General features: G+C 41.5%; 1 protein-coding gene across 2 annotated transcripts in view; it reads right to left on the reverse strand.

Moving 5' to 3' along the window:
* The window catches only part of PDE6A (phosphodiesterase 6A), a 77,446-nt gene that overhangs the window by 48,201 nt on the left and 5,437 nt on the right, over positions 1-23,808 (reverse strand). Inside the window, exons 2-5 of one of the 2 annotated variants that reach the window (XM_055558297.1) lie at positions 17,887-18,039; positions 17,177-17,266; positions 16,492-16,632; positions 6,470-6,544 (exon numbers count right to left, since the gene is read on the reverse strand). In XM_055558297.1, coding sequence (XP_055414272.1) covers positions 6,470-6,544; positions 16,492-16,632; positions 17,177-17,266; positions 17,887-18,039 — 459 coding nt within the window. The remainder of the gene's footprint in view (positions 1-6,469; positions 6,545-16,491; positions 16,633-17,176; positions 17,267-17,886; positions 18,040-23,808) is intronic. The other variant, XM_055558302.1, reaches the window with a different exon arrangement.

The following is a 23,808-nucleotide window of genomic DNA, read 5'->3' on the forward strand; positions in this document are numbered from 1 at the left end:
CGTTTGTCAAAGTGGGGTGGTGGTGGAATACATACATTTGTTGCTGTTCAGTCACTAAGTTATGTCCAACTCTTTGAGACCCCACGGACTGCAGCACACCAGGCTTCCCTGTCCTTCATTATCTCCTGGATTTTGCTCAAATTCATGACCATTGAGTCAGTGATGCTATCTAACCATCTCATCCACTGTTGCCCTCATCTCTTTTTGTCTTCAATCTTTCTTAGCATCAGGGGCTTTTCCAATGAGTTGGCTTTTTGTATCAGGTGGCCAAAGTACTGGGGCTTCAGCTTCAGCATCAGTCCTTACAATGAATATTCAAGGTTGATTTCCTTTAGGATTGACTGGAATGATCTCCTTGCAGTCCAAGGGATGGTCAAAAGTCTTCTCCAGCACCACAATTTGAAAGCATCAGTTTTTTGGTGTTCAACCTTCTTTATGGTCCAACTCTCACATCCATACCTGACTACTGGAAAAACCATAGCTTTGACTATATGAACCTTTGTCAGCAAAGTAATGTCTCTACTTTTTAATATGCTGTCTAGGTTTGTCATAGCTTTTCATCCAAGGAGCAAGCATCTTTTAATTTCATGGCTGCAGTCAACATATGAAGTGATTTTGGAGCCCAAGAAAATAAAATTTGTCACTGCTTCTACTTTTTCCACTTCTACTCACCATGAAATGATGGGACCAGATGCCATGATCTTAGTTTTTTGTATGTTGAGTTTTAAGCCAGCTTTTTCACTCTCCTCTATTACCCTTATCAAGAGGCTCTTCAGTTCCTCTTTGCTTTCTGCCATTAGAGTGATATCATCTGCATATTTAAGGTTGTTGATATTTATCCTGGAAATCTTGATTCCAGCTTGTGATTCATTCATCCCAGGATTACTCTGCCTAAAAGTTAAATAAGCAGGGTAACAGTATACAGCCTTGATGTACTCCTTTCCCAATTTTGAACCAGTCCATTGTTTCATATACACTTCTAACTGTTGCTTCTTGACCTGCATACAGGTTTCTCAGGAGGCAGGTAAGGTGGTCTAGTATTCCCATCTCTTGAAGAATTTTCCACAGTTTATTGTGATCCACATAGAAAAAGTAGTCAATGAAGTCAATGTAGTCAATGAAGCAGAAGTAGATGTTTTTTGGAATTCCCTTGCTTTCTCTATGATCCAGTGCTAAGCTGCCTCATTCATGTCCAACTCTTTGCAGTCCTATGGACTATAGCCCTTCAGGTTCATCTGTCCATGGGATTCTCCAGGCAAGAATACTGGAGTGGGTTGCCATGCCCTCCCTCAGGGGTTCTTCCCGACACAGGGATCAAACCCTTGTCTCTTATGTCTCCTGCATTGGCAAGCAGATTCTTTATTACTAGCACCACCTGGGAATCCCTATTATCCAATGAATGCTGGCAATTTGATCTCTAGTTCCTCTGCCTTTTCTAAACCCAGCTTGTATATGTACATACAGAGATATCCATAGACATTTGAGAAAGATAGACCACACATAGTGGCTGCCTAGCTGCCTCAAGGCAGGTTGGATTTCTGTACTCTGCCCTTTTGTCTGGTGTGAGCTCTTCTCTGTTCTCATGTATTACTTTTTCAGTACATATAAACAAATTGTGCTAAGAACATTTTAAAACTATGAAGTCATATCCTATGGGCAGTTCTAGAAATCTGTTGGGCCTTTAGCAGAGCTGTTTCCTCTGGCTGGAGAGATGGCTTTCTTGCTTCACGGTCATCTGTCCTTGGACCTGGGCTGGTCACTGTTCCCCAGGCAACCTGCTGGCTCTCTGGGCCTGGTAGACTGCCCTACCCAGAGGTCTCTACCAGGTTCCTTCAGAAAGATGAGAGATGGACTTTTTTCTTTTAAACTTACATAAGACTCAGTTTTACCTTCGCAGAGAGCAACAGAAAAATCAGTGTTCTCTAGATAAATAAAACTTTTCCACACACTGCAGCTCAGCCAAGTTACTTTCAAGGCCATATTCATGTAGGAGTCCACCCGCTTTTGGAAAATCAAAACCAAGCCATCAATGAGTGCCTTTGTCACCTTGCACCTAAGCAGCTGACACTGTAACACAGGGTCTTTGAAAGAGCCAGATATAACCAGAGCCAGATTATCATGCATGGAAATATACCAGTTTTAAAAGAAGTGCCATTTTTGTTTTTTTATGAAGACTACGTAGCTGTTTTTCATAATGAAAGCACACACACATACAACGCTTTATTCTTAAAAGGAGATGAAGTGAAGTATAGCTGCTTTGGGAGAGCTTCAGACCCAAGATTCAGGGAGGTTAATTGGTCAAAATCCAGACAGAAACTGTGTTTCTAGCGTGAACATGGCAGATCAATTGTGAAAGTGATGTTAGAAGGCAACAGGGGAGGTTAAGCAGCCTGATTGCCATAATAGTTACCTGAAAGAAAAGCATCCAGGGTTTGAAACTGTGTAAATGCTTTTTCCCCTTTAAGCCTTTAATGTCCTCTACCTATCCAATAGACATAAATAGAATGTTGTTGTTTAGTCGCTCAATCGTACACAACTCTTGCAACCCCATCGACTGTAGCCTGCCAGGCTCCTCTGTCCATGGGATTTCCCAGGCAAGAATACTGGAGTAGGTTGCCATTTTTTTCTCCAGGGGATCTTCCTGACTCAGGGATTGAACTCATGTCTCCTGCTTGTCAGGCAGATTCTTTACCGCTGAGCTACCTGGATACCTCCTCCATAAACTGATGAGAAGAGTATATGACAGACTCCAGGTGAAGTGCCCAGCAGAGAGTGAGACTTACGTTGCCATGGTTGTCGGAGTGCCTACCAAGTCAGTGTGATTCGCTTTAGCTACCATGGGCTGCCTAGGTCAGCTTGATTTCCTGAGTGTTCCAGATGAGGAAGGGGAGGCTCAGAGAGGCGCCCAAGGCCACACAGGCAGCTGCTGGAGTAGGGACCTGAATTTAGTCTTTCTCCCTTCAACCCTATACTCTTTTCAGAAGATCTGCTTTTGTCCAGTTCTGTCCTGCTGTGTCTGGGCCCCGGCTCAGGCCTCTGTGTGTTTTCCTCATCAACTGTGTCCCAAACATCAAACTGCCTTTGGAGATAAATTCGGTGACAACATTCCATAGAAGAGAAAGTGGAGACCCTAAGGGGTTATTTGACCAAGCTCACCCTACAGGCTAGCAACCCACTAAGACCAAAGTTCTTTGTCTTCTGGCCTTTTCCATTGCAACCTGACATCTCACACTCTTGCAAGGACTGAGTCATTGCTGCATGAGGTGGAGGAGGGTTTGGGGAAGAAAAGTTTTGCCCATGAATGTGCTGGTCACCTCAGTGAAACTAAAGCTTCGGAAGTGATCAGATGATGGGCATCTCTTTTAGGCTGGAGTTTAGTGAGAAAATGTCCTCTTCAGTTTAATCTTTTTTTTTTTTAAACCTTTTATTTTATATTGAAGTATAGCCAATTAACAATGTGGTAGTTTCAACTGAACAGCAAAAGGCCTCACTCAAACATATAAATGTGTCTTCTCCTCCATCTTCAGTTCAATCTTGAAGATAGGGATCCTCAAGAGTGAAGAACCAGATAAGTTAGATAGGGCCTGATATTTCTCTAGGCCTTCTGGAGTTGGAGATGACCTCTGACCACAGGGCTCAGCTCAGAGAGCTGAATATTAAAGCAGCCCAGGAAATTGAAACTAACTGAGGTTGGCGGAGTTTGAAAGCTAGAATGGTCTCTACCCTAGTTCCTAAAATTCTAAATTTCTGGAAGAAACAAAACCAGCTCATATGTGAATTTGATGAAAACTCAGTAGTAACATCTCAATTATGCCAATACAGCAAGCTGTACTTAAAAAGGAAAAATGTCCCCAAACAGTTTTCTGACAGTAGCACGTGATGTTAACCTTGCAGACTTAGTCTTCCAAAATGAAAACATGAAATTGTATGGGCAAAATAATAGTTTGAAACTGGACAGCGGCAGATTATAAAGGTCATTTTGGATAAAGCACAGCAGACATTGTCGATTCCAAGGCTGAAATCTTTTCTGGTGTGTATATGAAGCTCACAGTTCAGTTCAGTTCAGTTGCTCAGTTGTGTCCGACTCTTTGCGACCCCATGAATCGCAGCACGCCAGGCCTCCCTGTCCATCACCAACTCCCGGAGTTCACTCAAACTCATGTCCATCGAGTCGGTGATGCCATCCAGCCATCTCATCCTCTGTCGTCCCCTTTCCCTCCTGCCCCCAATCTCTCCCAGCATCAGAGTCTTTTCCAATGAGTCAACTCTTCGCATGAGGTGGCCAAAGTACTCGAGTTTCAGCTATTGCATTATTCCTTCCAAAGAAATCCCAGGGCTGATTTCCTTCAGAATGGACTGGGTGGATCTCCTTGCAGTCCAAGGGACTCTCAAGAGTCTTCTCCAACACCACAGTTCAAAAGCATCAATTCTTCAGTGCTCAGCTTTCTTCACAGTCCAACTCTCGCATCCATGCATGACCACAGGAAAACCCATAGCCTTGACTAGATGAACCTTTGTTGGCAAAGTAATATCTCTGCTTTTGAATATGCTATCTAGGTTGGTCATAACTTTCCTTCCAAGGAGTAAGCGTCTTTTAATTTCATGGCTGCAGTCACCATCTGCAGTGATTTTGGAGCCCCAAAGTATAAAGTCTGACACTGTTTCCACTGTTTCCCCATCTATTTCCCATGAAGTGATGGGACCGGATGCCATGATCTTCGTTTTCTGAATGTTGAGCTTTAAGCCAACTTTTTCAGTCTCCTCTTTCACTTTCATCAAGAGGCTTTTTAGTTCCTCTTCACTTTCTGCCATAAGGGTGGCGTCATCTGCATATCTGAGATGATTGATATTTCTCCCGGCAATCTTGATTCCAGCTTGTGTTTCTTCCAGCCCAGCATTTCTCATGATGTACTCTTTAAGTAAACAGGATGACAATATACAGCCTTGACGTACTCCTTTTCCTGTTTGGAACCAGTCTGTTGTTCCATGTCCAGTTCTAACTGTTGCTTCCTGACCTCCATATAGGTTTCTCAAAAGGCAGGTCAGGTGATCTGGTATTCCCATCTCTTTCAGAATTTCCCACAGTTTATTGTGATCCACACAGTCAAAGGCTTTGGCATAGTCAGTAAAGCAGAAATAGATGTTTTTCTGGAATTCTCTTGCTTTTTCCATGATCCAGCGGATGTTGGCAATTTGATCTCTGGTTCCTCTGCCTTTTCTGAAACCAGCTTGAACATCTGGAAGTTCACAGTTCATGTATTGCTGAAGCCTGGCTTGGAGAATTTTGAGCATTACTTTACTAGTGTGTGAGATGAGTGCAATTGTGGGGTAGTTTGAGCATTCTTTGGCATTGCCTTTCTTTGGGATTGGAATGAAAACTAACACAGCCAGGGTATTAATCTGGATACCTAGAGTTTGAATTAAGGTTAAATAAAGTCTGTCACACACACACACACACACACACACACACACACACTGTCCTTTATTTTGGGTAGGGTTAGTGTTGGCTAGGGAGAATCAGGCCTCCTAGCAGAAATGGTATACCGTTTCAGACAGCCTGGAAGGTTTTGTGAGAAGATGACTGGACTAAAGCTCAATTCAGGACACAGCTATGCTGCTTACTTATTCTATGTGGCCTCAGCTAAAGTCATTCTACAGGTTCTATAGGCCATTTGAGTGCCAGGTCTGTTTACCCTGCTTCATCTTTGCATTCCCACATATTTCATTACAGCTTCTCTAAAGTGTTTATGTCTCATCTTTAAAATATAGCAATAGTAGGAGGCCAGAGGTTGCACACTGAAATGCCAAGGGAGACCTAATAGAAACATAAATGAGAGGAGGCAGCCAGGGGTACACAAGAGGGAGTCAGGGGCACTGTGGCAAACTAGGGAGCTCAGGCCAGGTTGCAAGGAGGCAGCTGCTACTCAGCTCCAATCAAATTTAACCTGTGGGATGGGGGTGGGGGGGGCTGTGCAGTTTTGAATGGTCTGCCACCTTTTCAAAAGAATCTGAGAATCTAGACATTTGTTGGAAATAAAGAATTAAAAAACTTTCATAACTAAACATATTTATCTATTGACTGGAAATGACCTTCTGGCTATCAACATGTACATCTAGATTCGATTTTGAGATTATTTACATCTTTAATAGTCTACAGTTCTGCTGAGTGGGTCCTTAAGCATGTTGCTTAATCTTTCTGGACTTCTTTCCTCATCTATGGAATAAGAATAGTTTCCCTCTTCTGTCAGTCCCACCAGGTTGTTGTGAAACTCCAAGGAGATATTAAAAACACCTTGCAAAATACAGGGCTTGAGCAATCGTGAGGAATTACCATAATTTCAAAGGCGACGACCCAACCCAGAAGAGATAAATACATACGTGGTAGAGAAACTTCAGCAGGGCCTACAGTGCCTTACATGATATTTCATTAAACATTTGTTCATACTGAACAGGCCAGAGGGAGACCTACCCTTCCATCCGGAGTCCTGGGACCAGCGTAGGGTGGAGCCTCCCCCATCAGGACTGGCCACACATCAAAAAATTCCTAGGATTGAGAAAAACAATAATTATGTGTCTTGAAAGCAGATCAAAAAAGGAGATTAAGAAAATAAGATTCACCTGGATGAGTCATCTATCACTGAAATTTGGAAGATGGGAAGAACTCAGTGGAACCTAAGCTTAGCAGGGCTGCAAGATTCACTAGACTTGGAAAAAGTCAATTGTGTCTGTGCTTTGAAATATATCAGTATCATCAGAACTGGATCTGTCTAATCAATAACCAAGAATGGGAGCTAAGCAAGAGCAACCTCATACTTCCTCTGCTGTGGGACATGAGAAGGAAAAAGGGGACTCTATGGCCAAGAAATTTACCTTACATACTTGCTAAACATGTGATCAAATGTTTAGCTAGAACAATGTTTATTACAATATCATTAGTGGTGAAAAATTAGAAAAAACCTATGATGGCACAGTGGTAAAGAATCTGCCTACAATGCAGGAGACATGGGTTTGATCCCTAGGTCAGGAAGAGTCCCATGGAATAGGAAATGGCAACCCACTCCAGTATTCTTTCCTGGAGAGCCCCATGGACAGAGGAGCCTGGAGGGCTACAGTCCATGGGTTCACAAAGAGTTGGATATGACTTAGTGACTGAGCACGAAGTATCCAAAAGGAGGAGACTTATTAAATCAATTAAGGTACATCTGCTGCTGCTGCTGCTAAGTCGCTTCAGTCGTGTCCAACTCTGTGCAACCCCATAGACGGCAGCCCACCAGGCTCCCCCATCCCTGGGATTCTCCAGGCAAGAACACTGGAGTGGGTTGCCATTTCCTTCTCCAATGCATGAAAGTGAAAAGTGAAAGTGAAGTCACTCAGTCGTGTCTGACTCCTAGCGACCCCATGGACTGCAGCCCACCAGGCCCCTCCGTTCATGGGATTTTCCAGGCAAGAGTACTGGAGTAGGTTGCCATTGCCTTCTCCGATGGTACATTTAGTAACAAGCATATTACAGATGTGTATGTATTGATTACAAAGATGTCCATGATACATCAATGAATACAAAATGTGAAGTGATAAATACATAGATCATGTGACCCCCAATGGTTTAACTCTATATAGAAAATGCTCTCAAAGAATTCACAACAAAGCATTAACAATTGACTTTCTCAGAATTCTTCCTTAATAAAATGTATGGCTTTCATAATAAAATTTTTTTTTCCAAATAAGAAAAGAGAAGCAATGGTGCCAAATATGGACAGATAGACCTTTGAGCTTCAACAGGAAAGGATGACACCTGTAAGATAACTGGCAAAGACAGGGGCAGAGAGAGGAGAGAAAAGGGTCAGCAAAGGCTCTGCATGGTCACGCAGCCCCAGGAGAAGAAACTGACTAGGACGCCACACAGGCTTCCTTGCTGCTTCTTCTCAGGTTTTTCTGCAACACATGCTGCTGCACACTTGGGTTGGGCCAAATCTGGGCCTGAGGAGGAGGCCCCTGTCCTCCAGTGCCTCTCTGTTCACTTATCTGCTGTGTTTAGAGACAGTGATCCGCTCACTCTGGGTTACCGTGGGCAGGATGTCAAGCCCCTCTGCTTCGTGAACTCTCTCTCTCTCTCATTTGAAAATATTTGTCATGGTGGTTTGTCTGCTCTTACATCATCCAGAGGGCAAGCAGATGGCAAATGAAGTCCACATGAAATTCACATTTCACGTCCTCACCCTTCTGCCCAGTTGTATTCTTCCTCTTGACTATCGACAACAGGAAGCAATTCAGTTCTGGGTGAAAATGAGAGCTGGGGACCTACCTAAGCTCCACAACATGCTTCGTGCTGGATAGAGACAAGGTACAGTTCATGCCCAGAGGATCTACTATCTCATGGAGGAGACAACTAAGCCTTTGAGTGACTTCAGTAAGGTAGCCAGGGTAAGAATCAAAACAGTAATAAAAAGAGAACACAAATGTTAGAGGAGACCAGAAGAAGGCTATCAGGCTGACACTGTCAAGGTCAAACACTGCACAGTTTTGAAGACTGTCCTGAGGAGAAGCAGATGTCAACAAAGGGTGCGCTGGAATGTGGGGCGTGTTTGTGCCTGCCGTCCTCTGTCCCGTCTCTCTCTCTCTTTTACTTCTAAACAGCCTTCCTGAGATATAATTCATACACCTTGTGACTCGCCCAGCTTAAGTGTACAATTCAGTGGCCTTTATTGACATTTTTCATAATGTCAATACTTCAGTTAAGAATTTAGCTATCCGGGGTAGGGCAAGGGGGTGGGGAAGGGGGAAGAGAACCAGTTCTTAGAGTGATTATAGGCAACCCAACCCACTTCTAATTGCTAGATTGTCCCATCTATTGGGGATGACTAAATCAGGATATTCTCACTTAAATGTGACTTTCCCTTTTGAGGGAGAGTTCAAAAGAAACAGAGGGCAGAATGCTGCAGCTTAGAGCTGTGTTTTGATCTTTTAAGATACAAACTGAGCACCTTAAAATGGACTCTTGAGTTCAACTACTCAGAAATTCTTCTGATTAAAAAAGAACCATTCCCAGTATGGAAGATGTAGGGAGATTCCTTAAAAAACTAGGAAGAAAACCACCATATGACCCAGCAATCCCACTCCTAGGCATATACCCTGAGGAAACCAAAATTGAAAAAGACACATGTATCCCATTGTTCATTGCAGCACTATTTACAATAGCTAGAACATGGAAGCAACCTAGATTTGCATCAACAGATGAATGAATAAGGAAGTGGTGGTATATATACACAATGGATATGTATCAGCCATAAAAAGAATGCATTTGAGTCGGTTCTGATGAGGTAGGTGAACCTAGAACCTATTATACAGGGTGAAGTGAGTGAGAAAGAGAAAGATAAATATCATTTTCTAACACATATATACGGAATCTAGAAAAATGGTACTGAAGAATTTACTTACAAGGCAGCAATGGAGAAACAGACACAGAGAATAGACTTATGGACATGGGAAGAGGGGAGAAGAGGGTGAGATGTATGGGAAGAATAACATGGAAACTTACATTACCATATGTAAAATAGACAGCCAACTGGAATTTGCTGTATGGCTCAGGAAACTCAAACAGGGGCTCTGTATCAATCTAGAGGGGTGGGATGGGGAGGGAGATGGGAGGGAGGCTCAAAAGGGAGGGAATATATGTGTACCTATGACTGATTTGACAGAAAACAACAAAATTCTCTAAAGCCATTATCCTTCAATGAAAGATAAATTAATAATAAAAAAAAGAACCATTCATTTATATGAACTCACTTATTGCTTTCTGAAGGAGTATCAGTGTTATTGCTGGATTTAGCCATGTTTGGCAAAATATTTGATTCAGGAATTTACCAAAATCAAAGGGATGGCTGCATTAAAACCAGAAGTTCCCTGAAATCAGTATATGACTCAACTGCACCAGAGTCACTTAGGGAGCTATTTTAAAGTAAAAAATCAGAATAATAAACCCACGAATATATGAAATCTGGTATATTGTAAAATGGCATATCAAAATGGTGGCATTTCAAAACAGTAGAGAAAGGGTAGACTATTCTTTAAATGGAAAATTATGAGGACATCACAAAATTTATCCTTACCTTATAACATATTAATAATTTCAAGATGAGTAAAAGATGAAAATGTATTAATCAAAGCAATTAAGGTTATTTCAGACTATAGTATTCAGGTTGAGGAAGTCTTTCTTAAACAAAATTCAAAACACAGAAGCCATAAAATTTAAATCTTCTGTATTATGAAAGATGCCATAGACAAAGTTAAAATATAATCCACAGAAAAGGAAAATATGGTTGCAGCTAGGTGACAGATACACAATCTATATAATATAAAGCACTCTTATATTTTAATAAGAAATAGACAAAGAATTCAATTTTAAAGGTGGAAAAAAGGGCGATATATTGCACAGAAAAACTTGGGCAGTATATGTAAAAAGAAAAGTTAAATTACAAATAAATATACAAAATGTATTTACTCTTCTATGATAATCAGTGAAAAAACAATTAGAAAAGAAGAAGAATAACATTTTTGCCTGTTTAAGTAGGAAAAATAAAAAAGATTTATGATACACAGAATTGGGGGCAGGAGTTTGGAGAAAGGGAACTCTCACGCAGTGCAAGTAGGCGTATAAAATGATTAGCCTTTAGACAGAAAATTTGGGGAAAGCGAAATAAAATTTTTTTCTTAGTAATCTACTTCCACACCTTTGTCCTATAGATAGTCTTTGTCGAGTGGGCAGGAATTTAACTCCAAGGTTGTTCATTACAGCATTGCCTTTAATTGCAAGACTATCTAGAAATGATTTAAATGCCCAGAAATAGGGGAAAGGATAAACTAATTATGGTATACCAATACTATTTTAAAAAATGAGACAAATCTATGTGGACTAAAGAACAAGAAAAGAGGATTTCTACTACTACCAATGGTAGCCAGTCTGTTGCAAACCAATCCTCCAACTGAGAATTACCATGAATCTGGACTCTGTATATGTATGTGTGTATACGTATATAAACATTTATGTGAAGGAATCATAGCACTAGCAAGGCAGCAATAATTTGATGGACCAAGATCTCACAGAGAAGGGAAGCCCAGAGATATGAGCCTGATGCCTGATTCAACTTTTCCTCTTACTGACACCAAAGATGTTGTGGAGCAACTGGAAAGGCATGCAAAGCTTTCAGTAGACCTACTTGGCTAGTAGGACTAGGTTGAAATTCGGGACCTGCCAAAAAGGATGCATCCTTGAAAACAACCCATTTAGCTGGTCCTTCCTAAAGATTTATACTCTAGGAGTAAAAGTGAATCAGAAACAGAATAACCCTCACAAAAACTGAAGACCAGCTTCAAATTGGCTCAGTCCTTGATTAGATTCAGATACTCTGCCTTTGTCTCAACTTATAACCAGAAGTAACATAAATCCCCTTTGGAGGAATATAACATTGCCAAGAGTTTCAAATCATCTCCAAAATATTTTATACAGATTTCTAGTGTTCAAACAAAAATAAATGGGCATGTACAAGATACGGATTAACTGAAAAATCAAGAAATAAAGCAGATTATAGAAAGAGGAACCATAGAATATATATGTGTACCGAAAAAATATGTACTAGAGTGTTCATGATAGCAATATTCACAAAAGACCAAACTGGAAAATTCAAATCTCTATCACTGGTAGAATAAATAAATACTTTGTGGATTACTCATATAATGGAATATTCTACAAGAATGAAAATTAATGAACTAATTAATGAAAATTGATGACTATGATGAGCAATAAGAATGAATCTTACAATCCAAATTTTGATAAAAAGAAGTCAGACACAAAAGAGTATAATTACATTTATATGAATTTCAAAATTAGGGAAAACTAACATGGCTTTAAAGGTCAGAGAGTGGTTACCTTTTAGGAGGAAGGAATGGGAGTTACTAGAAATCGGTAAGAAAGGGGCTTCTGAGGCACCAGTAATGTTCTTATTCCTTAGTCTTGGTGGTAGTTACGTGGGATATTCACTTTGTGGTAATTCACTGAACTATTTTCCTGTAATAGTGCTTTTCTATGTGTGTTTGTTATATGTACATATATTATTTAAAAATCCACATGTACTACTATGGAATTATGTTTGTAGAGCATTATGTAAAAAAGGGAGATTATCATGTTGCCCAGCAATTTATTTTATTTTTTTAACTGGGTTATCTTTTTATTGTTGAGTAGTAAGAGATTTTTGTTTTCCCCTTCATGAGCAAACATCAAACTTAAAAAAAAGATGGAAGTATAGTTGATTTACAATCTTGTGATAGTTTCAGCAAAGTGATTATTATATATATATATTTTTTTCCATTATTTTTTAAACTAACAAATGTATCATGACTATTATATTTATTTTTTAATATTTATTTATTTATTTATTTGACTGCACCTGGTCTTCATTGCATGCACAGGATCTTCGATCTTTTGCTGTGGTATGCAGACTTTTAGTTGCAGCACATGGGATCTAGTTCCCGACCAAGGATCAAACCTGGACCCGCTGCATTGGGACCACAGAGTCTTAGCCAGTGGACCACCTTCCATTGTAGGTTATTTCAAGATACTGAGTATAGTTCCCTGTGCTATACAGTAAATTCTTGTTGCCTGTCTATTTTATATATAATAGTTTGTATCTGTTAATCCTATACTCCTAATTTTAAGAGTTCTTTTTATATTTTACATACTTGTCTTTTCAAAAGCTTTCTTCATTACTGTCCTTTCAAGCACAAAAGTTTTAAATTTTTATGAAGCCCAATTTATCTGTTTTTCCTTTGTTACTTGTGCTTTTGATGCCATATCCAAGAAACCATTGCCTTATCCAGGGCCACAAAGATTTACATCTATATTTTCTTTTTTAAAAAATTTTATTTCTTTTTTAATTGAAGGATAATTGCTTTACAGAATTTTGTTTTCTGTCAAGCATCAACATGAATCAGCCATAGGTATGCCTATGTCCCCCTACTCGTGAACCTCCTTCCCATCTCCCTCCTCATCCCACCCCTCTAGGTTGATACAGAGCCCCTGTTTGAGTTCCTCGAGTCATAGAGCAAATTCCCACTGGCTATCTATTTTACATAAAGTAATATGTTTCCATGTTACTCTCTCCATACATCTCACCCTCTCTTCCTCGCCCCCCACCCTGTGTCTTCTCCATTGCTGCCCTGCAGATAAATTCATAGGTACCATATTTCTAGATTCCTTGTTTGTTTGGCTGCATCACATGGCTTTCAGGCTCTTAGTTCCCCAACTAGGGATTGAACCTAGGCCCTGGGCAATGAAAGCTCCAAGTCCTACCCAATGGACCACCAGGGATGGACAATATTACAATAGTAAGCAATATTTATCTTTCTTTTTCTGACTTACTTCACTCTGTATAATAGGCTCTAAGTTTGTCCACCTCATTAGAACTGACTCAAATGTGTTCCTTTTAATGGCTGAGTTATATTACATTATATATATGTGTGTACCACAGCTTCTTTATCCATTCATCTGTCAGTGGACATCTAGGTGGCTTCCATGTTCTAGCTATTGTAAACAGTGTTGCAATGAACATTGGGGTACATGTGTCTTTTTCAATTTTGGGTTTCTTCAGGGTATATGCCTAGGAATGGGATTGCTGGGTCATATGGTGGTTTTATTTCTAGTTTTTTAAGAAATCTTCATACCATCTTCCATAGTGGTTGTATCAATTTACATTCCCACCAACAGTGCAAGAGGCTTCCCTTTTCCCCACACCCTCTCCAGCATTTATTGTTTGTGGATCTCTTGATGATGGCCATTATGATCAGTGTGAGGTGGTATCTCACTGGAGTTTTGATTTGCATTTCTATAATAATGAGTGATGTTGAGCATCTTTTCATGTTTTTGTTAGCCATCTGTATGTCTTCTTTGGAGAAATGTCTATTTAGGTCTTTTTCCAACTTGTTGATTGGGTTGTTTGTTTTTCTGGTATTGACTTGTATGAGCAGCTTGTATATTTTGGAAATTAATCCTTTGTCAGTTGTTTCATTTGCTATAATTTTCTCCCATTCTGAGGGTTGTCTTTTCACCTTGTTTATAGTTTCCTTTGCTATGCAAAAGCTTTTAAGTTTAATTAGGTCCCACTTGTTTTACATCTATATTTTCTTTTAAGAGTTTTTATAGTTTAAAGTCTGTGGTCCATTTTGAGTTATTTTTTGTATATGATGTGAAGTAGGGCCCCAAATTCATTCTTTTGCACGTGGCTATCCATTTGTTCTAGCACCATGTGCTAAAAGGACTATTCTTTTGCGTTTGAATGGTCTTGGCACCCTAGTTGAAAATCAATTGACCATGGTTTTTATATGTGACCACAATTTTTTATATGTGGTTTGCTAGTATTTTGTTGAAGATATTTTGCCTCTGTATTCAGATAATATATTGATTGGTATGATTTTTTCTTGTAATATGTTTGGTATCAGGGTAATACTGGCCTCATAGAATGAGTAGAGAAATGTTTCATCCTCTTCTATTTTTGTAAGAGTTTGTGAAGTATTTGTATTATTTTTTCTTTAAACACTTGGTGGAATTTATCAGTGAAAAGATCTGACTATGGGTTTTTCTTTGTAGGAAGTTTTTTTTTTAATTACCAACTCTATCTCTTTATTCGTTATAGGTCTAGTCAGATTTTCTATTTACTCTTTTCAATTTAATTTTTATTTTATTTTTTCCTTTTTTATAATAATTATTACTTTGGCTGCACCACGCAGCATGTGGGCTCTTAGTTCCCTGACCAGGGATTGAATGCATACCCCCTGTAGTGGAAGCACAGAGTCTTAACCACTGGAAAACCAGGGAAGTCCTAAATTGTATTTCCTAATGGAGTATAGTTGATTTACAAAGTTATGATATTTTCAGGTATGTGGATAAGTGATTCAGTTATATAAATACATTATCCATTCTTTTTTTAGATTCTTTTCCCTGAGTAGATTTCCCTGTTATACAGTATGTCCTTGTAGATTATTTCATACATTTATTAGTGTGTATCTGTTAATCCCAAACTCCTAATTTATCCCTCCCCTTCACATTTCCCCTTGAGTAATCATAAGTTTGTTTTCAAAATCTGTGAGTCTGTTTCTGTTTTGTGTATAAGTTTATCATTTTTTGTAGATTCCACATATAAGTGATATCATATGATATTTGCCTTTGTCTGTTTGAGTTACTTCACTCAATATAATAATCTTTAGGTCCCTCCATGTTGTCGCAAATGGCATTATTGTATTCTTTTTCCAGCTGAGTAATATTCCACTATATATATATTGGGTTGGCCAAAAAGTTCATTCGAGTTTTTCCATAACATCTTCTTTCCATGTCTTGACTATTGTGAATAGTGCTGCTATGAACATAGGGATACATGTATCTTTTTGAATTACAGTTTTGTCTGGATATATATCCAGGTATGAGATTACTGGATCATATGATAATTCTATTTTTAGTTTTCTGAGGAACCTCTATACTATTCTCCATAGTGACTGTACCAATTTACATTCCCACCAACAGGTAGGAGGGTTCCCTTTTCTCCATACCCTCTCCAGCATTTATTATTTGTAGACTTTTTGATGATTAGCTCAGCAATTTTGAAACTGTTCCGCAGAAGATTCTAATTTACTGTCACATTTGGGAGCCTCTGGACTAGATCTAAGGTCTTTTCCAACCCCAGATTCTGTAATGCATTTATTCATTCAACCAAATATTTGGAGGGTCTCCACTGGGCTGTGTACTGCGTGCAACATGACAAAGGGCACAAAATGAAACAGACAGTTTAGTCTTAGGACTTTGGAGAGGAAATGTGTATAGATAACTCTGGAACTCTGTGCCAAGGCAGAAAATGATTAGCTGCAAAGACAGGCAGAGAAAGAACAATGGGAGAGTCAGTTTGGTGAAAACTGGCTGAAGAACCTGGCTGGAGGCCATTTGAGTCTCTCTGCCTCCTTAGCCAACATGGCCTCAGAACATTCTGAGGGGCCAGATCTAAGTATGTACCCCCACTTTCATGGCCTGGATGATCTCTGGTCTCCACACACCATAGGAAATGTTTCTGCCCACCTTTGAGCGTATTTTCTGACAGTTTCTGAAGTTGGCAACTTTCTTCTTGCTGCGCTTTCACCCTACACGGAAACTTCTTTATCACTCACCTTTACCACCTCATCATGCCTTCTTCTCACATAATCATTTTTTCCCTATGGACTAAGGAAGATACAGGTTATTTTTCCTCCCCTGTGCCCTGGAATGACTTTTCCTCTGTAAAGGCTGGTACTCCTCTCCTCAGTGTAAAATACCTATGAAAAACCTTTCATAACCATCCACCTCCTGCCAGCCATTTCCCTGTGCAACCGAATTCATGACAGAAGGCTGGGTTCCACCTGGTATATAGCTGCTATATATTTAACCCATTCTTGGAAATGTCTGCTCTTAAGTGTTCTCACCTTCTGCTTGGTCATGTCTAAGAGCCCCACAGAGTATCTGTCACAGTTGAGGAAGGCACGGACTGTGTACAGGGCTTTGTGGAACTGCCTCTCAATGTCTGTAAGCTCTTCAAAGACTTTGCTCCCAGACCACAACAGTATCTGAAGAAATACAAAAACACAGTTAGTATTCCTGAGGCACAGAACAGCAGCTCATAATAACCAGGAATAGCTGTCCCTGTTTTGTAGATGGAGAAACTGAGGTTCAGAGAGGTGAATAATGGGGCAGCTTCCATTGGGTCCAACTCTTTCCAATTCTTTTATTTCCTAGGTTGTTAATAACAATGATAATAACAAACATTGACAGAGCCCAAGTATCCTACATACTTTATCCCATAATTATCCCCATTTTTCAAAAGAGGAGGCTGAAGCTTGGAGAGGTTAAATGATTTGCTCAAGGTCTTAGAACTGGTAAATGGCTTAGCAAGGATTCAAATACAAGCTGGCTGACATGAAAGCTTATACGTGCAGTCACCGTGGGTTACAGCTCTACAGACATCATGACGCATGCACCCCAGGGATGCTGGGAGAGACTGCACGATACTTCCCGGGCACTCTGTCACGACTGCCTTCTGGTTGAGCACATCAGTGCTTCAGGAAGAGGACACCTTCAGTCCAGTCCATTCCCTCAAGTCAAGCCCTTTACCTGGCCACGCCGAGTCTCGCAGTTGTGCAGGTAACTCAGGTGGAACACCTTCATGATTAGATTTGCAAAATTGAGGTACTTGAGAAGAATCTGAAAATCAAACAGCATGAGGAGAAACAGTTGAGAAGGAGAAATTCCTCTTCGGGCCACTTCTACCATCAGCCGATAAGTTTGAATATTTTCAAAGCTTCATCTGAGACAGTTTGAGCAGATGGATCATGGAAAGCTAACTCATAAAATGTTGCATTATGTGAGGGTAAAACTCACAGAATGTAGAATGTTAATGTTATTAGAAGTGTATTCATGAGAAGTTGCTACTGTTCACTGAGTTTGCAGGCCCCGTGATAAGTCATGTATGTATGTTATCCTGATGGCCACAAATGACCTCAAGAGACACTATAGATACTCTCTATAAAAGATACTATAAAACCATCCCCATTTTACAAATAAGTAATCTGAGGTTCAGAAAAACGTGCCCAAGACAAACAGATATTAGCAGAACCAGAACCATTATCCCTACATTCTTATCTCCAAAGTCCAACATCTTAATGATTATCCTGTCCTGCCTCCCTCACAGATCATCAGACCACTAACTTCCTTGTCTTACAGAGGGGAAAGCCAAGGTCAGGGCAAATAGCAAGGGTCAGAGGATTTGTGAGCTGGGAGAATGTCCTGGCATGGCCAGCCCACCAATTCCTAAGCACTCTTACCTCTTCATCATTCTCGGTGAAGTGGGGCCCATCCACTTTATTCACAGCCATGATTATGGCCACCACGTCCTTCCCATTCATTATGGGAGAAGCCAAGATATTCTTAGTCTGGTACTCTGTGAGGGTGTCCACGAAGTCACAGAAATGTTCATCCTGAAGGTAGACAAAGACAAGCATGAGTGGGCAGAGGAAGAGCAAAGACAGGAAAACAACCCAGAGCTCCAGGTGCCCGTGGTTGCTGCTGTTGTTCAGTCACTCAGTCATGTCTGACTCTTTGCAACCCCGTGGACTGCAGCACACCAGGCAACCCTGACCTTCACTGTCTTCTGGAGCTTGCTCAAATTCGTGTCCATTGAATCAGTGATGCCATCCAACCATCTTGTCCTCTGTTGTGCTCTTCTCCTCCTTCCTTCAATCTTTCCCAGCATCAGGAAAGATGCTGGGAAAGATCTTCACATCAGGTGGCCAAAATGTTGGAGTTTCAGCTTCAGCATCAGTCCTTCCAATGAATATTCAGGGTTGATTTCCTTTAGGATTGACTGTTTGGATCTCCTTGTAGTCAAAGGGGCTCTCAAGAGTCTTCTCCAACACCACAGTTCAAGAGCATCAATTCTTCGGCACTCAGCCTTCTTCATGGTACAACTCTCACATCCATTCATGACTACTGGAAAAACCATAGCTTTGACTAGATGGACCTTTGTCAGCAAAGTAATGTCTCTGCTTTTTAATATGCTATCTAGGTTGGTCATAGCTTTTCTTCCAAGGAGCAAGCATCTTTTAATCTCATGGGTACAGTCTCCATTTGCAGTGATTTTGGAGCCCAAGAAAATAAAGTCTTACTGTTTCCATTGTTTTCCCATCTATTTGCCATGATGTGGTGAGACCAAATTCCATGATCATCATTTTTTGAGTGTTGAGTTTTAAACCAGCTTTTTCACTCTCCTCTTTTACTTTCATCAGGAGGCTCTTTAGTTCCTCTTTGCTCTCTGCTATTAGGGTGGTGTCATCTGCATGTCTGAGGTTACTGATATTTCTCCTGGCAATCTTGATTCCAGCTTGTGCTTCATCCAGCCCAGCATTTCTCATGATGTACTCTGCATAGAAGTTGAGTAAGCAGGGCGACAATATACAGCCTTGATGTACTCCTTTCCCAATTTGGAACCAGTCTGTTGTTCCATGTCCAGTTCTAACTGTTGCTTTTTGATCTGCATACAGGTTTCCTGGGAGACAGGTAAGGTGGTCTGGTATTCCCATCTCTTTAATAATTTTCCACAGTTTGTTGTAGAGGTGGGGTAGAGAGGCTCCCCATTCTCTTGCTGACAAAAGAATGAAGCCAGTTTCATCTACTCCTCATCAGGGACAAGGCTATTATAGATGATTTCTACCCTGGAAGCCTCCAAAATCCAGTAGAAGAAAGTCTGAAATACCCTTATGAAGGGTTATGGAGATGTGAGCAAAGCACTGGAGGGACCCAAGGATGGAGGTGGAGGGTTGGCTTTGTCTGTGGAGGAAGATTTTGAGGAGGCTCTCTTCCATTGATGACAGTTAAGTGTAAATCAGAAACCTGAGTGAGGAGAAGACCTTAGTGAATAGAATGAGCGCAGGTGCCAGCAGGTGTTGCGTGTGGCGCTTTGCCTGCCTCAGCTCACTGTATTCTTCCCAATAACCCAAGAGATGGGACCATTAGTAGTTCATCTTACTAAGGGGGAAACTGAAACTCAAGATTAACATTACTTATTACTGTGTGTGTATGTGATTTGAGAAACTGCCCTCAGCTCTGCTGCTTCATCCAGGGAAGCTTCATTTCAGGGAAGCCTGGATAAGTGTAGACCTGGGTCTGGGTCTTTGAACCAGAGAATTTGTTACTTCCAGCTTTTATTTATTCATTTATTGGCTGCACTGGGTCTTCGTTGCTGCATGCGGGCTTTCTCTAGTTGTGGCAAGTGGGGGTTACTCTTCATTGCGGTTCATGGGCTTCTCATTGTGGTGGTTTCTCTTATGAAGCACAGGCTGTAAACATTCAGGCTTCAATAGTTGCAGTACACGGTCTCAGTAGTTGTGGTTCGTGAGCTTTAGACTCTGGGCTCAGTAGCTCTGGCTCACAGGCTTAATTGCTCTGAGACATCTGGAATCTTCCCAGACCAGGACTGAACCTGTACCCCCTGCATTCGCAGGCAGGTTCTTACCCACTGTGCCACCAGGGAAGTCCACTTTCAACTTTTTTTGCAATCCAGTTCTAGCACCACACAGCCAATCCAATGGATATCCCCATTCCACAAATCTTAACGGAAGCCCGGCTCTGTGTCAGGCCTTATGCTAAGCACCGGGGATAGAGGGAAGACTAAAATTCAGGCCAGCACACAGATGAATCACACAGAATTAACAGAATTCACACAGAATTAACACAGATGTCCTGTGTTAATAGTAACACAGGACATAAGGGTTGGCTCAAAGCAGTACAAGTGCAGAGGAGCACACACCTCCTACACCCCACCCCGAAGGCAAACTTGGAGGCCAGTATAGGGCAGTATAGTCTGGGTGGTCAGAAAGTGGGGACAGAGCCTGAATTGTTGTCTTAAATCCAAAAGAATCCACCTTTCTGTTTCTTGGTCACACTGTGAGGTTTCCCAACAGTCAGCGTTGCTGGGAACACAAGCCAGCTGAGATGTGTACAGTTCAGGCTGTTCTGAGAAGGAAGTGTATTTTGCAGAGCCAATTCACACAGCTGTGCTAGAACTAGAACTTTCCCACAATGCAGAAGTTCAGAATGTGGTGCTCTGCATCTGTGGATTCTTCCAGTTGGAGTGGGACTAAATAAACAGGCCCTGTTGTCGATGAGGCTCTCTCAAACCAGGTGAAGGGTAAAGGAATTAAGAAAAGCCTGTAGTGCTCAACTTGAATTAGTGTTGGAGGATTAAGCAAAATCTCTAAAGAGGTATTAACCATAAGGGTATTCCATGTCACTCTCTAAGGACAACTGATGAATACAAGCCTGAGTGAGACATGCCCAGATTCATTTCATCAAGTCTGTTCAGTCTTTCAGTATTCACTTCTGTCAAGGAAAGCAGTACTTGGGCCTTACCTGCATCTGAGGCCAATGTTACTAAAGCCACCAGTACCTTCTCTCCCACTGAGTTCTCAGCCCTAGAACTTTCTCACAAATAGCACAGCTGCCAATTGACTGGTGTCTGTATAATCATTAGCATCCTTATATTTTCAGCATATACAGTGTTCTCAGCTGTGTCATAGAACCTCAACTTATCAGCGGCGGAGGGACCTTAAAGGCCACCTGCTAAAACTGTTTTGTTTATTTACTTTTTGTTTGGCTGTGCCTGGTCTTAATTGCTGCATGAGGGATCTTTTTCTTTGGTTGTGGCATTCGAACTCTTAGTTGCAGCATGTTGGATCTAGTTCCCTGATCAAGGATTGAACCTGGGTCCCCTGCGTTGGGAACACAGTTTTAACTGTTAGACCACCAGGGAAGTCACTAACCTATCTGTTTTAAAGCCTAGGAATCAGAGGTCAAGCAGAAGAAAGCCCAAGTCATTCATTCATTCAGTTGGCATTAACAGAAAGCCTTTAATGTATGCTAGGCAGTTTAGGCAATAAACAAGACGGGTGAATAGCTTTCCCTAGTAAAGCTTCCACTCAAATGGGGTGGACAGACAAAAATCAAGTAAACAGCTGCTTTGAAGAAGAGAAACTAGATGATGCTATAGAAAGTGATGGAAGCGGGGGTAGGTTGAAGCTGCTCTGGTCAGTCCTGGCAGGTAAGGAGACTTCTCTAAGAGGCAATGCAGAGAGTGAAGGCTCAGAAGAGCCAGCCAGAAGTGTATTCCAAGCAGAGGGCATGGAGGATGCCAAGGAGCAGGGGGCAATGAACTGACTGATCTGAGAAACAGGAAGAAGGCCTGCTTAGTGAGGAGATTGGAGGTCAAGGAAGTCAGAGAGGTGGCATACGTGCATGCCTACGTGCATGCTAAGCTGCTTCAGTCGTGTCTGACTCTTTATGACTCTATGGGCTGTAGCCAGCCAGGCTCCTTTGTCCAAGGGATTCTCCAGGCAAGAATACTGGAGTGGATAACCATTTCCTTCTCCAGGGGATCTTCCCAACTCAGGGATCAAACTCAGGTCTCCCACATTGAAGGCAGATTCTTTACCATCTGAGCCACTAGGGAAGCCCCTCAGAAAGGTGGGCAGAGGCCTTATGTGACAGGGCCTTGGAGGCCACTGGAAGAGCTTAGATTTTATTCCAAAGTAATTCAAGACTGCTTCTCATTCCTGGAAACCCAGTTTCTCTTTTCAAACATCCTCTGTGCCAAGCTCCAGTGTGTCCCATGATGAGATCTGTTTATTGAATGACTTTCACTTTCAATGATGTACTAGGCCCAGAGCCAGACAATTCATTAACTCTCACATCTTCCCTGTCATGTAGAACTCTCTCCTTCCCTGTTTTATAGACAATTCTCCTGCTCGTAAATGTCACAGACACTGCATTCATTCATTCATTCACTGATACACTGATCGGCTCATTGATGGATTGATTCATTCATCCACTTATATTTACTGAGCGCTGGCTCTGTGAGAGGCACTGGGTCTGCCAGGACCAGTAAGAAAGGTGAGGCTGTCCTCAGTGGGTTATCACTGTGCAGTGGGGACATCATGTAAAGCGTGAATTCACCATTCAAGCCATAATGTGAAGAAAGCCCCCAGAGGACTGATGGTATCCTGGGGCCCCAGGAGGTAGTGACTTCATGAGCCTGTCAGTAGTTGAAACCTCTCCAAGCCTCAGTTTCCTCTTCGGTAAAATCACCATGTCAGACCGGGTCCTCTCTGAGGTTTCTTTCTGGCCTGGCATACTGGGTTCCAGGTGTCATAGGGCGGGAAGGAGAGCAGGACAACCTACAACCAATGTAAGAGCCTCTGGACATGACAGTGTTCTCAGCTTCAGTCTTCAGAAACGGGATTGTCACCGTCTAGAAGAAACTCACTGTTTTCCTTTACTCTCACATAACTACCATATTCACAACACTTTGCACACCAGCTATGTAGATGCTTTTTTCCCCTCACTGACCAGTTCTCTGACACTAGCTGGGTATCCAACAATTTAGTTCAGTTCTGACACTGTTTACCTAGAGAACAGGAACGTACAACTGGAGGGTTCAGTCCCTGAAGACTGCCCCTGCTTCGGATGCCAATGTCAAGTCATAGGCTGCTATCTGTGCTTCTGCCTCACTAACTGTAAATCAAGTTTTGAATGACTCACTCCTTGGGTTTGATTATTTGCCAGAAAAGCTCATAGAACTCAGGAAAGTATTTACATTTACAGTCTTAGAATAGAATAAGTATACTGATGAACTGTCAGATAAAGAGATATATAAGGTGAGATCCAGAAAGGTCCTGTGTGCCAAAGATTCTGTGTCCTGGAGTTGGGGTGTACACTACCCTCCCAGAACATGCATGTATTCACCAGCCCAGAAGCTCTCTGAACCCTGTACTTTTGAGGGTTTTTTATGACAGTTTAATCACAAAGGCATAATCAATTATTAACCCCATTTCCAGCCCCTCTCCCCTCTTAGAAGAATGTTGCTGTTTAGTTGCTAAGTTGTGTCCAACTCTTTTGCAACCCCCTGGACTGTAGCCCTCCAGGATCCTCTATCCATGGGATTTCCCAGGCAAGAATACTGGAGTAGGTTGCCATTTCCTTCTCCAGGGGATCTTGCCGACCCAGGGATCAAACCTGAGTCTCTCGCATTGGTGCGTGTGTGCTAAGTCTCTTCAGTCATGTCCGACTCTTTGCAACACTATGGACCATAGCCTGCCAGGCTCCTCTGTCCATGGGATTCTCCATGGCAACAGTACTGGAGTGGATTGCCATGCCCTCCTCCAGGAGATCTTCCCAACCCAGGGATTGAACCTGCA

This window comes from Bubalus kerabau, chromosome 1 (genome assembly GCF_029407905.1).
Source record: "Bubalus kerabau isolate K-KA32 ecotype Philippines breed swamp buffalo chromosome 1, PCC_UOA_SB_1v2, whole genome shotgun sequence".
In the NCBI taxonomy this organism is placed as follows: Eukaryota; Metazoa; Chordata; class Mammalia; order Artiodactyla; family Bovidae; genus Bubalus; species Bubalus kerabau.